We start from the raw sequence: 14552 nt of genomic DNA, 5'->3' as shown, positions 1-14552 counted from the left end.
CTGAGAACAACAAAAAAAATTGTCGGAAATTGGTTTTAAGCCATAAATATTGGATCCGAAAACTGCATCTAAAAAAAGTTAATTGGATCCTTTTAAGTGCCCTTTTTAAATGAAAGAGTGCTTGAAAAAGCACTTGAAAGTAATTGAATTTCATTTTGCAATGTCTGTGGGAACCCTGAGGTTAAGAACATTGTTATTTAACCAGGCTAAACCAGGCTGTACTTTTCTTCTACTACTATTTATTTTTCTTTCCTTCTACTTCTCTACTAGTGGACGAGCTTCAAGATGGCTGGCGTCATTACAAGGTCAGTTCGCCTGTTCTTCCTGTCTCACATGACCAGAGCTAGTATGTTGTATGTTCGGCTCCCAGGATAACAAGGTTTGATCTGCTCTTCTCTCTCCACAGGAAAGCCGGCGCATCGAAGACCAAGTCCGCCAGCGGCGCTGAAGACCCAGGTCAGAGAATACGGCTAAATAAAATACATTTATATAATTAGGGGCGCACCGATATATATCGGTTACTGTTGTGAAGGATCAGATTAAACCGAATATATATATTTATTTATATATATATATTTAAATAGTGTTTGTATATCGTTTGATATCCCCTGTATATTCCTTGTACAATATGCACTGAATATCCCTTTAGTCTACTAAACAGCCCATAATAGTTTCATTCTACCATTGGACGAGAACCTGGCGCCAGGTTGCCATACCCCTAGGTTCAAGTTCAATCGTGCCGCCCAACATGTCGTGGCAAGCCCCGGTTCCGCGTAGGAATACGTCTGGCGAAATACGAATGGTACTATTTGTTCATAGCGCATATATATATGGCGCAAGTAAAGTAGAACTTTCTTTTAGTCCAGTTCTTTACCCTCCAACAGAGTGACAGACGCGAAGCCTCACCCACGACGCACGTGTGGTGTAGTAAGGCCTACTTGGCCTCAGAATAGGCATTGAGATATCGTGTGGATTAATAGTTGAATAGTCATAGTTTGGCACTATACCGTCGAGTTGGACGTATTCTATTAAGCTAATAATAGTCTATTTATGTATGGTGCATCGTTCGGTTAGAGTTATAAAGTTATCAGTACCCCCATCGTTCCTGACGTTATCTGGACGCTTAACCAGGCTGGGCAGACCCCTAGTGGTGCTTGCATCCGAGGAGCTCCGGGCCAGGGCGACTGGACCTGTATATTGGATTACTCTACCCGGACGACGGCGAGCCTTCCACGGCTTGGATTATGCTTTGGGTGCTTTGATTATTCCATGGATAACGGCCAACACTGCGGAGTGTTGGAACTACCCCCCGGAGAGGACTCCAGGTGAGACGGCGCTCTACACCAGTGAGGTCGCCTCACGTCTCTCCGTTGTGGACCGGCAGCTACCGTCCACCAGAGGGTCCAGCTGTATTCGTCTGCGGACCGAGGTTCTGTGGGCACCGTGTTCAAGACTTTGAATTCTCCCAAGAAATCGTCGGCCAGATGGGATACCGCCAGTGGCTTCTCTAAACCCCCCCTCCTACTGTCTTACAACCAGCGGGACCCCCCCCCCCCCTTAGTGTATCCAGCTATAATCATTTAAGTACCATCGCTATAGTTCCTAAATATCCAGGTTGTATACTTACTCCCTGCGTAACCAGAGATTGGACATTCAATGTTGATTTACCTACGAATACTCATTTGCCATACAAGTGCATATTTCAAATCATAAGTGTAAACAAGTGAACGTTGTATATACCTTTTGCTATATTAAATATTCGATTTGTACATTTGTGTGGACTTCGTTTCATCAGGTGGGAAAGTGTTCATCATACTTATATCATGTACTGGATGGCCAGAAGTTAAAGTACAAGAGGTAGTGGTATTAAATACCATATCTAACAATACAGTCAGGGAATTGTACCCCTCAGTTACAATTGGTCCTTCGAGCCGGATGGTAACTAGTGTAATATTAATATAGTGTTATTAATATTGAAATGGCCTATGATGAACACTCCACGAAACGGTCCTCCTAACCTAGAACGCCCGCGGCGCAGACGACAACCACCTCAGTACTTAGAGGATTACACTGTCAGTCAACTACCTAGCCTTCGACAAACGGTAAACGCGGTAAAAGTAGAAAGTAAAATTATGTCTGACCTTAACGACCAGGTTTCCCCGACCACAGAGGCCCTAGTAGGTCCTAATGTAACTGACCAAGCTCACGGTGGGGACCAGGAGGGAGCGGACATGCCTTTACCCCCCGCCACTACCGAAGAAGTAGTCCCCGACCAGCCCCGGGAGGAAGACAACCCTACAGAGAGAGAACTCTGCACGGAAGAAGAGGAGGAGAGCGCAGAGGAAATAGAGCTCCAGGACTCCCCAACGAGTACCCCCAGGAGCGGCTCACGCAGGAGCGGCTCACCTCCACAACCGCCTTCCCCCAGCGAACCGGAGAGGATGCTACAACAGGCGTTCCTCGTCAGCCTGACAGCCTCTACCGAACGCGATCGACTTCAGGGTGAACGCGACCGTCTACAAGCACAGGCGCTCAGCGAGCGCGAACAACTCCAAGCGCAACAACGGAGCGAAGAAGAGCGCACACGCCTGGAGATGAGACGCCTTCAGACGGAAGAGAATATGGCAAGAGACCGGGCCGACGCCCAGCACGCCGCTGCCGGTGCCCAAAGAGAAGCAGATCTCACCAAGCGCGAAGTCGAGCGCGACAAGTTACAAGCGCAGCTAATGGAGCAGCTGATCCGCAAGGCAACACCCTCTCCCTCCGCCAGGGGTTCAAGGAACTCGTCGAGACAACAGTCAAGGGCAGCGTCTCCTCAACGAGCAAGTGACCCTGAACTTGACCAACAGACCGAGCCTATACCCCCCGCAGACCCCCTTCCCAGACCGGTCCAAGCGAGACCCAGCTACAAGGAAGGAGCGGCATACACTGCGGAGAAGCTAAATAAACGATTACAGGATCTGGAAGATCTGATAGAGGAAGAAGAGGGAGAGGAGGAGAACCAAGCCCGACGACAGCACAGTACTCCACCGGACCAGGAGGTCCAATACAGCCCAGGCTATACCCCCGCGGCGCTGCGCTACAGACCCCCGACTCTATTCACGGGTGAGCACGACGCACGACCAGCCCCGAGGAATAGCACCTGGACCAGCGGGCCATGGTACCCTGTCAGTACCAGCCCACAGCGAGGCGCAAGAGGGGACTCGCCCAGGAGGTCTCTCCCCCAACGCTCGCCGATGTATCAGCCATCCACGGCGTCATACATTGCCACGCCGTCATTTCCAGACTTCGCCTATGAGAGTCGAGCACAGTACACGGAGCTCCGGATGTGCTTAGAGACAATGATGGTGGATGTCGCTGATGAACGCCACAAGTATGCAATATTACTGAAGCACCTGAAAGTACCGCGAGCGCACAATATAGCGCTAGCCTATGCCACCTCTTCGACACCATACACAGCGGCCCTAGCGGCGCTGGACCAGAGATATGGACGTATATGGGATTACGTAATCCAAGAGATAAGGCATATTGATCGCCTACCCCCAGCCACAGACAATCGCTCATTAGACGACCTGTCAATCAAAGTGCAGTCCCTGGTAGGGATGCTGGGAGCGCAACGGGAAAAGGGCATGCATGAGCTATACGCCAACTCTAACGTCGAGAGGATTTTGGAGAAGCTGCCACCCGCAAGACAGGAGCGTTTTAGGCGGCAGAGAGACTACCGGGATCCCAACGGCCCCGAACCATCCCTCCTTGATCTAGCCGACTTCCTGGCGAGAGAAGTCAGCAGCTTACGACTGGATACATTCGGGCGGAGCACGCCAAGCTCCAGAGAGGGACCCAGGAGAATAAATGATGGAAGAAGATCGGTGACTGTCATGCACCAATCAGAGTCAGTACCGAGCAGTAAGAGTCACAGCACCCCCTCGAGAAAAGAGAAGTGGAAGATAGCGTGTCCCTACTGTGAGAAAGAACACTGGCTGTCACAATGTGACCTATTCACAAAGATGAATGCAGAAGAAGTGAGTCAATGGATAAAGTCCAACAGGCGCTGTTACCGATGTGCGCGGCCACACATGGCAGCCGAATGCCGCCTAAAGAAAAGGTGCAGTCGGTGCGACGGAGCCCATCTAGATATACTACACGAAAGTAACAGAAGACGGCCTCCACCTGCACCATCGAGCGGCACCAAGGCAAGTGTCATGTACATTGACCCCGCCAGCAGCAGCGGCGCCCAAGTGCTCTTAAAGGTAGTCCGTGTGACATTGAGCTACCAAGATAAAGTCATGGACACTTACGCCGTCCTTGATGACGGTTCAGAGAAGACCCTTCTGCTCGCGTCCGCTGCGGCCCAGCTGGGACTGCGGGGGAGCAAGAACGAAATGACGATTCGGACAATAAGAAGAGATTTAAAGACGATAAAGGGCGAGAATGTCTCCTTCACTATCGCAGCAAACGGGCAGCCAGAGCGACGGTATAAGATTACAAATGCTTTCACCAGCCAAGAAATAGGACTATCGCAGTACACCTACCCTGTCGCCAAGTTGATGGATAAATATGTGCACCTGCGCCAATTACCTATCCCGCTCATAGACGGCGCTACCCCGACCCTGCTGATAGGCTCCGACCATGCAGAACTCATAGTCCCGATTGACCGGGTCCATACAGGACCCAGAGGCTGTCCTGCAGCAGTCGAGACCCGCCTAGGGTGGACCCTACAAGGCCCCCTCGCTAAATCTCTCAACCGAACAGCAGCCACTAGCTGCCTCCACTCCAGAACGACAGAAGAAGACACCACTCTCCTGCAGCATGTCGAGAGGCTATGGACACTAGAGACAATGCCCTTTAACACTTTGACTGCCGGGAGCCGTCTTTAGACGTCTTTGCTGGCCATGCTAAAGTTGCCGGGGGACGCTGTACGTCGTCTTTATATCAATATTTCAAAAATCTGCGATCGGATTCATAATGTCCCTCCGCTGGCCTGAGATACACCAGCAGGACCCACTGAGCTCTCTGGCGGTTCAGGAGCGCCATCTGGTGGCCGATCGCGCAACCGCTTAACAGGAAGCGCAGTAGAGGTTGTGCTAGATGTCCGTATTGCTTCCGGCCACTCGGGATAGGTTCCGGCACTCTAGCTCGTCACACTACATAGCGATCGATTGCCAATAACTCGATAAACAACATGATTTGGACGTATATACCATTATACAAGCTGGAGATGGACCGGGTAATAATATATCCCATAATGATAAAATTTCTACTCGACGATGATCGCCCAACGGCGCGCGGAGACTGGGGTGAGTTTCAGCGTGTAACGTTACCGTCTTCGATAATAACTGATATTATCAACATTTGACCCACATTAGATGATTGGTATAACGCTGCCCACGGAATTATAAACGCCCCCTCGCCCATCCGGTCAACATCAGATGACGTGTAGTAACTTCTAGAAGTACGTCTAGTTGGAATTTTTTATATCGCGCTGATTGCCATCAAACTGTATTTCATCATCAATATAATGCATTTGGGGCTATATATCACGTTCTGGAGAAAGCTGCAGAAAGAGATGAAAACATACTTATACATTAGACCATACTTTACTATGAATATGTGAATGAAAAAGTTTAACGTTGCTACACAATGAACAATACATATAGGACTTTGAATGGGCCCTAATAATGGCAATGTAGCAATAGAATTTAAAAAGTTATAGCCCTGCAAAGAAGGGGACTTTCTCCATAGACAAATAGCGCTGGCAATCTATGGTATATCATTAATTTAACCTTAGGCAACCAAAGTGTTAAGAACGAAAAGAAAGATATTCGTTCTAAAGAAGACATTTACGCCATCAACCTACTCGAGCAGGGGACAAAGAGAGTCACAGTCGGCGGAGTGATGAGATACGCAACTCCACTCCTGAGGCGAGAGGGAATGCCCACCTTTCACGCAAAGAAAGACGCCACGGAGCGCTATCTATTGAACACGGAGCGGCGCCTAGCCAAAGACCCCGCTCAAGAGAGTGTGTACCGCGCTGAGATTGAGAAGCTAATCACAGCGGGACACGTAACAAAGATTGACATTAAAGAGGCCGATCAGACGACCGAATCATGGTACGTGCCGCATCACAAGGTCCATCACAACGGCAAGGATCGCATTGTGTTTAACTGCAGCTACCAGATCGGATCCCAAAATCTGAATAAAGAGCTCTTGCCCGGCCCCACACTCGGCCCCTCCCTACTAGGCGTGCTACTGCGCTTCCGCCAGGACAAGGTGGCTATCAGCGGGGATATCAAAGGGATGTTCTTACAGGTGAGACTAGTAGAGGAGGACAAGCCCCTGCTGCGGTTCCTATGGAGAGAGAGGATCGGAGATGAGAACCCAGCCATCTACCAGTGGGAAGTACTCCCCTTCGGAACCACATGCAGCCCGTGCTGTGCTACATTTGCACTACAGAAACACGTCGCAGAGGACCCAACAGCAGATGAAGAGGTCCAACACAGTGTGAAGAACAGTTTCTACGTGGACAACTGTTTACAAAGCGTTTCGACTCAAGAAGAAGCCGAGGCTCTCCTAATCAAGCTACGCGCCTCCCTGATCAAAGGCGGCTTTGATCTCAGGCAGTGGGCCAGCAGTGACCCGCACGTATTGCGCAGCCTCTCCCCCGCGGACAAGGCTGCCAGCAGCGAGACCTGGATGGCGACCATCCCAGGAGAAGCCCAAGAAATGACACTAGGACTAGTCTGGCGCTTCAAAACAGACTCGCTCCACTATAGACACAAACCCTTGGCTCCAGAGCAGGGAAGGTCGACGGCGATACCGACCACCAGACGGAGTGTGTACAGAACACTCGCCAGACAATATGACCCGTTGGGATGTATTCTACCTTACACCACCAGGGCAAAGATGATTGTACGAGCACTATGGGACAAGGACCAGGGCTGGGACGACCCAATACCCGCACACCTTGCCTCAACATGGAGAGAGTGGGAGACGGAACTCTGCTCACTCCCAGGCGTCAATATACGCCGCAGCTACTTCCCATCCACAGTGAGGCCAGAGACATGCGAGATTGATCTACACGTCTTCAGCGACGCCTCCGAAGTAGCCTATGGATCGGTGGCCTACTTGCGTGCCCAAGAGAAGGGAGGAAAGATACACACTGCTTTCATCCTGGCCCGCTCAAGAATAGCCCCACGTAAGCAACAATCTATCCCACGTCTAGAGCTCTGCGCAGCCCTAGCAGGAGCGCATCTAGCCACGTTAATCCAACGTGAACTCACCATTCCGGTGCACAGAACAATCTTGTGGTCAGATTCCACGACAGTACTCACATGGATCAAGTCTGATTCATGCAGATACAAAGTCTTCGTGGGAGTCAGAGTCACCGAGATTCAAGAGTTAACAGAAGCAGCGAGCTGGCGGTATGTGGACACCAAACACAACCCAGCTGACGTCATCACCCGGGGAATGTCTCTGGATGACCTAACCCGTCGCAACATCTACAGTGACGGACCAGAATTCCTCAAGCTCCCGGAAGGAGAGTGGCCTACGCCCACCCCACGGGAAGCAAGTAACGAGGAGGCTGAGAACAAGAAACCTATGTTCTGTGGACTGAGCACAGTCGCCTCCACAGACCCCAACATAGATGACTGCATTACCCTAGAGAGTGCGCAGCAAAGAACATTCCTGCGGCACCACCCAGAGATTCAGTCCACCACTGACATGTCAGCAGCTGACTACGAAGAAGCAGAACTTCTTCTACTACAACGAGCCCAGAGAGACTCGTTCCCCGATGAGCTAGAATGTCTACAGGGAGGAAACCCCGTCCCATCAGACAGCAGACTGCTCCACCTGGCACCAGAGAGTGACGCCCATAATCTCATCAGAGTGGGTGGTCGCCTGCGGAGAGCCCCCGATCTACCGGATGATATTAAGTACCCGATCGTCTTGAACAGCCGACACAAGGTCACAGAGCTGATCATAAAGAAATACGACGAGGATGTACACCACGCAGGAGCAGAGAGAGTCTTCGCGGAGATCAGACGTCGTTATTGGATACTGCAAGGGAGAGAAGCAGTGCGGCGCTTCCAGCGAACCTGTCTAGACTGCCGTAAGTGGCGCGCGCAGCCCAGCATACCACGGATGGCTGACTTACCCCCCTGTCGCCTCCGACTCGGCGACAAGCCATTCCACTCCACAGGCATGGACTGCTTTGGCCCGTTGTATATAAAGAGAGGAAGAGGAACCGAGAAGCGGTGGGGTATTGTATTCAAATGCATGACCACCAGAGCGATACATATCGAGCTCCTTCCGACCATGAGCACAGACTCATTCCTTATGGCCTTCCGAAGATTCACATCACGGAAAGGAAAACCGTCTACATTGTTGTCTGATCACGGGACAAACTTCAAAGGCGGAGAAAGAGAGCTGAGAGAGAGCTTCCAAGCTATGGGCCCAGAACTTAAGACCCACCTCGCTCCATCCCAGATTGACTTCCAGTTTAATCCCCCGAACGCACCCCACTTCGGTGGAACCTGGGAACGAGAAGTACGTTCTATAAAGACAGCCCTGTACGCCGTGCTTGGGGCCCAGACTGTGGCGGAGGAAGTCCTAATGACAGTCCTCACGGAGATCGAGGGAGTATTGAACTCAAAGCCCCTCGGTTACGTCTCCAGTGATGTAGCAGATGTCGACCCAGTCACCCCCAACACACTCCTAATGGGGCGGCTGGACCCCGCGCTACCCCAGACAATGTACAGGCCTGAAGAAGCGAACGGCCGAAGAATGTGGAGGTACAGTCAAGTACTAGCTGACAAGTTTTGGAGCAGCTTCCTACTCCACTACCTACCGTCTCTACAGACCCGCCAGAAGTGGGTAAAAGAGAGAGACAATTTGACAGAAGGAACAGTCGTCATGATTATCGACCAGTCACTACCCAGAGCTATGTGGCCGGCTGGCCGCGTAAGCAAAGTGATCACCGGTGCCGATGGCAAGGTCCGAGCAGCTGAAGTACTCGTCCAAGGGCGCACTTACACACGACCCGTGGCGAGGCTCATAGAACTGCCCCGACTCCCAGATACTATCGATGATGACCATGACCCCATGACTTTGTGAGTTGACTGACCCTTACAGCGGACCTTGGGTGGTAGACAGTGCGGTTAATCTGTCTCTGCTTAGCTAATTAGGTGGGACTAATTAGGGGGCGGCTGTTGTGAAGGATCAGATTAAACCGAATATATATATTTATTTATATATATTTAAATAGTGTTTGTATATCGTTTGATATCCCCTGTATATTCCTTGTACAATATGCACTGAATATCCCTTTAGTCTACTAAACAGCCCATAATAGTTTCATTCTACCATTGGACGAGAACCTGGCGCCAGGTTGCCATACCCCTAGGTTCAAGTTCAATCGTGCCGCCCAACATGTCGTGGCAAGCCCCGGTTCCGCGTAGGAATACGTCTGGCGAAATACGAATGGTACTATTTGTTCATAGCGCATATATATATGGCGCAAGTAAAGTAGAACTTTCTTTTAGTCCAGTTCTTTACCCTCCAACAGAGTGACAGACGCGAAGCCTCACCCACGACGCACGTGTGGTGTAGTAAGGCCTACTTGGCCTCAGAATAGGCATTGAGATATCGTGTGGATTAATAGTTGAATAGTCATAGTTTGGCACTATACCGTCGAGTTGGACGTATTCTATTAAGCTAATAATAGTCTATTTATGTATGGTGCATCGTTCGGTTAGAGTTATAAAGTTATCAGTACCCCCATCTTTCCTGACGTTATCTGGACGCTTAACCAGGCTGGGCAGACCCCTAGTGGTGCTTGCATCCGAGGAGCTCCGGGCCAGGGCGACTGGACCTGTATATTGGATTACTCTACCCGGACAACGGCGAGCCTTCCACGGCTTGGATTATGCTTTGGGTGCTTTGATTATTCCATGGATAACGGCCAACACTGCAGAGTGTTGGAACTACCCCCCGGAGAGGACTCCAGGTGAGACGGCGCTCTACACCAGTGAGGTCGCCTCACGTCTCTCCGTTGTGGACCGGCAGCTACCGTCCACCAGAGGGTCCAGCTGTATTCGTCTGCGGACCGAGGTTCTGTGGGCACCGTGTTCAAGACTTTGAATTCTCCCAAGAAATCGTCGGCCAGATGGGATACCGCCAGCGGCTTCTCTAAACCCCCCCTCCTACTGTCTTACAACCAGCGGGACCCCCCCCCCCCCCCTTAGTGTATCCAGCTATAATCATTTAAGTACCATCGCTATAGTTCCTAAATATCCAGGTTGTATACTTACTCCCTGCGTAACCAGAGATTGGACATTCAATGTTGATTTACCTACGAATACTCATTTGCCATACAAGTGCATATTTCAAATCATAAGTGTAAACAAGTGAACGTTGTATATACCTTTTGCTATATTAAATATTCGATTTGTACATTTGTGTGGACTTCGTTTCATCAGGTGGGAAAGTGTTCATCATACTTATATCATGTACTGGATGGCCAGAAGTTAAAGTACAAGAGGTAGTGGTATTAAATACCATATCTAACAATACAGTCAGGGAATTGTACCCCTCAGTTACAGTTACCTATCGGTATCGGCCGATATGTGCCTTGTTGACTGCAATCGGCCGATAAGATCAAATTTACAGATGGCAGTGGCCGATAATTATCCGTCAATTCCGTCCGTCAATATCCGTCACACACACACACACGCATGTCCGTTACAGCCAACGCAACGCTAATACAGGGTGTCCGCGGATCCTTAAAAAGTCTTAAAAGGTCTTAAATTTGTTTATCAATAATTAAGGCCTTAGTTTGTCTTAAAATGTCTTAAATCCATTTTCAGAGGTCTTAAAAATGCCATAGAAAGGAAAGATAAAATGCCATGTCATCTTATGTTTTATTATGAAATCTGGGGGAAAACGGTTAACGGGAGATAAAGTTTGACTTTTCATTGACCGTGTTGTAGAATCACGCAGACCGGAATGGGGCGGAACCAACACAACTCCTTGTGTAATGTGTTGGCCGGGGAACCATTTCAGCAACGGAGTCTAGCTAACGTTAGCAAGGCGAAGCGATAACACTAACGTTACGTTTAGTTTAGTTTAGCATTTGCACTCGTTAATATGGGAAAGTGCCAATTTAACGAGAACTGGCTCGACAATCCACTGTTTGCGCGATGGTTGGTCCCAGTCAAAGACCATTACAAGCCCCGCTGCAACAAAAAAAAAAGCAGTCGCGTCGCACATGCTGAGCGCTCTGCAAAAACCGCCTGCAAACTACTATTTCGCATTTATTTTCGGCCCCTGCCTCCACACCAGCTGCGCCATCTCAGGTAGGACTATAACATCTGCACCAACAGAAGTCCGGATAACATTCGGCTCCATGCCAAAGCTTGAAGCTGAGGTCTTAACTTGAGAATAATCTATTCACGGATGTAAACAAGGACACGTTTGTGTTTATGTTCGATGAGAGCTTCACCCACTATGTATTTTTTCCTCCCACCCACCCCCTCCTAATGACGTACAGTATCCTCCCATGTATGTTAGGATCTATGGGTAACAGTACTGTATATTTGCATATCGTATATGTCACAAATGTAACGGTACAGTACTATATACCTGTATGTCCCTATGCCATAAATGTCATGCATGTTGAGTGTCATAAATGTCACTATGAATTGAAAATGGGGGACCCTGATGTAAACAAGACAAACGTCTTTCTCTGGTCTGCATCCCCTTAACAATTGTGTGTATTGAGCCGTACTGTATTGTACCTAGGCCTGCCGCGATAAGCAATAAATCGATTAATTGCCGCGATAATTAAAATGAATGCAATGATTTTGACGGGCGCGATTAATTGCTATTTGCGCGTTTGTTTTAATGAGGCGGACCCAGTGCCCCTTGTCAGTCACAATGTGTCTATTCTACTAGCATTAACGTTACTCATACAAACAGAGTAAACACAGTTTTCAATCAATCACAACATTAACGAGACCCTCGTTGTGTCTATTCTGCTAACGCTAACGTTACCTCTGTGTCTATTCTACAAGCGTTAACGTTAGCTAGGCTGTCTATGCTAACGTTAACGAGCATTAGGCTAACAAGCTGTAACGTTACCAGTCGCGTCTATTTGCTAACGTTAGCATTAGGTAATAACCGGTTTAAAATGGATGGTGATTACCTCACGTTGTGTCTATTCTACTAGCATTAACGTTACTCATACAAACAATCAACAGCGAGTTATATTGATCACGCTATGTACGATAGCCATGCTAAAACGCTAGCACAACATTAGCACCTAACCTAACAACAAGCCTTAACAAGTCAGCGATCTTTTTGCGAGACTAAACTCTCCGCTCGGTGGCAAATTGTGTTGATGTCGGTTTTGTTTAATCAATAAATGAGGCAGAATACACAGTGACTGTATCCTTTGTTTATTGCACTTGTGCCTGTTGCAAACATAATGATTATGAAATCCTAGAGACGCGTCTCTATTCAGTGGTCTGCAGTGTTTCACGTGACTTTTCTGGTACCCAAAAAGTACCTGATAAAATCACAACAATACTTCCGGTCCGGTCGGTGGGCTTCAAAATAAAAGTCTTAAACACCGGAAAAGACGGAGCGGTGGGCTTCAAAATAAAAGTTTTGGGAAATAAATTTCTCAAAAAAAAATTCTCTAACCGGTCGCAATAATATCGCTTATCGCGATATTTTCGGGGGCAATTAATCGCCCAGCAAAATGTGTTATCGTGGCAGGCCTAATTGTACCCATTCTGCAATCTGTTAAACAAAGTATTCATTCATTCAACCAAAACCACAAAAACAAAACAACTGGATGAATGAATGAAAACTTTATTTAACAGATTGTAGAATGGGTACAATACGTGTGTCTTGTTTACATCAGGGTCCCCCATTTTCAATTATAGTGACATGACATTTATGACATACTCAACATACATGACATCATGACATTTATGGCATAGCGACATACATGACATACAGGTATACTATATAGTACTGTAGTGTTACAATTGTGACATACGATATGCAAATATACAGTACTGTTACCCAGAGATCCTAACAGAAAATATATACATATGATGGGGAGGAGACTGTACATTAGGGGGGGGGGGGGGGGGGGGGGTTGGAAATTTACGGTGCCCAGTTTCTAATTGCAGCCTCCCGTAGGTGCTCTTTTAGAGCGGTTTTGAATGTGGGCAGGGGTAAAGTGGGTTTTAGGAGTGAGGTTAAGCAGTAGTCTGACCAGTTTGTTTTGTGATGTTTGTAATCTTGTTTTTAGGGCCTTTGAGGTGCTTTGGTACCATGAGGTGCAAGCATAGTCGTAGTACCCTTGAATGAGTGCTCCTGTTAGAGTCTTCAGGGTATTCTTGTTTACCAGAGAGGAGATCCGGCACAAGAATCTTGTTTGTTGGTTGACTTTTTTGATACCCTGGGGAGGGTGGTAATAGTTATGTGTTCTGACAGTGGCTGTTGCACTTGCTGCTTGGCCCCTGGTATATTTTGTATAGCTATATTTGCTATTTATGTTTGGTCACCCCTTTGTTGAAATTCATCCAATCCAGTTACTCCTTTAAGTTCAAGATTTTTAAGTTTCCAAGTTATGTTTTAATAAACATCTTTGGACCAATGTGTACCTAAACTTAAACTAATTGGTGTCGTTGCATGATTTTTGTCATTTTGTTATTGTGAAATTGGTATTAAATTTAATTCTGAGTGGCATTAAAAAGTCTTAAAAAGCATTAAATCTGACTGGGCTAAACCTGCAGATACCCTGTAATAACTGCATCAACGTTATGATTAACAAAGGCATTCGTTTTGTGGCATTAACATTACATATATATTACTATTGCTATTGATAAATCTAGGTGTCGTTAGACTAGAATATGTCAAATGAACTTACTGTCTCCGAAAAAGTCTTGAGTAGCGAAATAGACCCTCAAGGATTGTGCAATTCAGCCATCACAAGAACGAACGCAAATTCAATAAACCCCCCGCGATATTTGTGACTGCTCACCAATTTGACCAATTCCCACTATTTCCACATGAAATGTTCTTTGCTGGTTGGTTTTAAACTAAATATGTGATTTTATGTGTTTCCCCAACAGGAACTGAAGCTGATCAGAAGAGCAGTGATGAGGTGTGTAGCCCTGAGCACTGCCATATATACTACATATATACTACATATATACTACATATATGATACATATATACTACATATATGATACATATATACTACATATATACTACATATATACTACATATATACTACATATATACTACATATATGATACATATATACTACATGCATACTACATATATGATACATATATACTACATATATGATACATATATACTACATACATACTATATATATGATACATATATACTACATATATACTACATATATACTATATATATACTATATATATACTACATATATACTACATATATGATACATATATACTACATACTACATATATACTACATATATACTACATACATACTACATA

General features: G+C 47.2%; 1 protein-coding gene across 1 annotated transcript in view; it reads left to right on the top strand.

The window, feature by feature from the left end:
• Positions 1-14552, top strand: part of LOC311232734 (uncharacterized protein) — a 117219-nt gene that overhangs the window by 15841 nt on the left and 86826 nt on the right. The window contains exons 8-10 of the mRNA XM_084338315.1: positions 271-305; positions 407-456; positions 14148-14179. Of these exons, the coding sequence (XP_084194441.1) occupies positions 271-305; positions 407-456; positions 14148-14179 (117 nt within the window). The remainder of the gene's footprint in view (positions 1-270; positions 306-406; positions 457-14147; positions 14180-14552) is intronic.

Source organism: Notolepis coatsorum (assembly GCF_963971535.1).
Source record: "Notolepis coatsorum genome assembly, contig: SUPER_7_unloc_2, whole genome shotgun sequence".
Lineage (NCBI taxonomy): Eukaryota > Metazoa > Chordata > Actinopteri > Aulopiformes > Paralepididae > Notolepis > Notolepis coatsorum.
The sequence above is the reverse complement of the archived record's forward strand: the minus strand, read 5'-3'. Positions and strand labels throughout refer to the sequence as shown.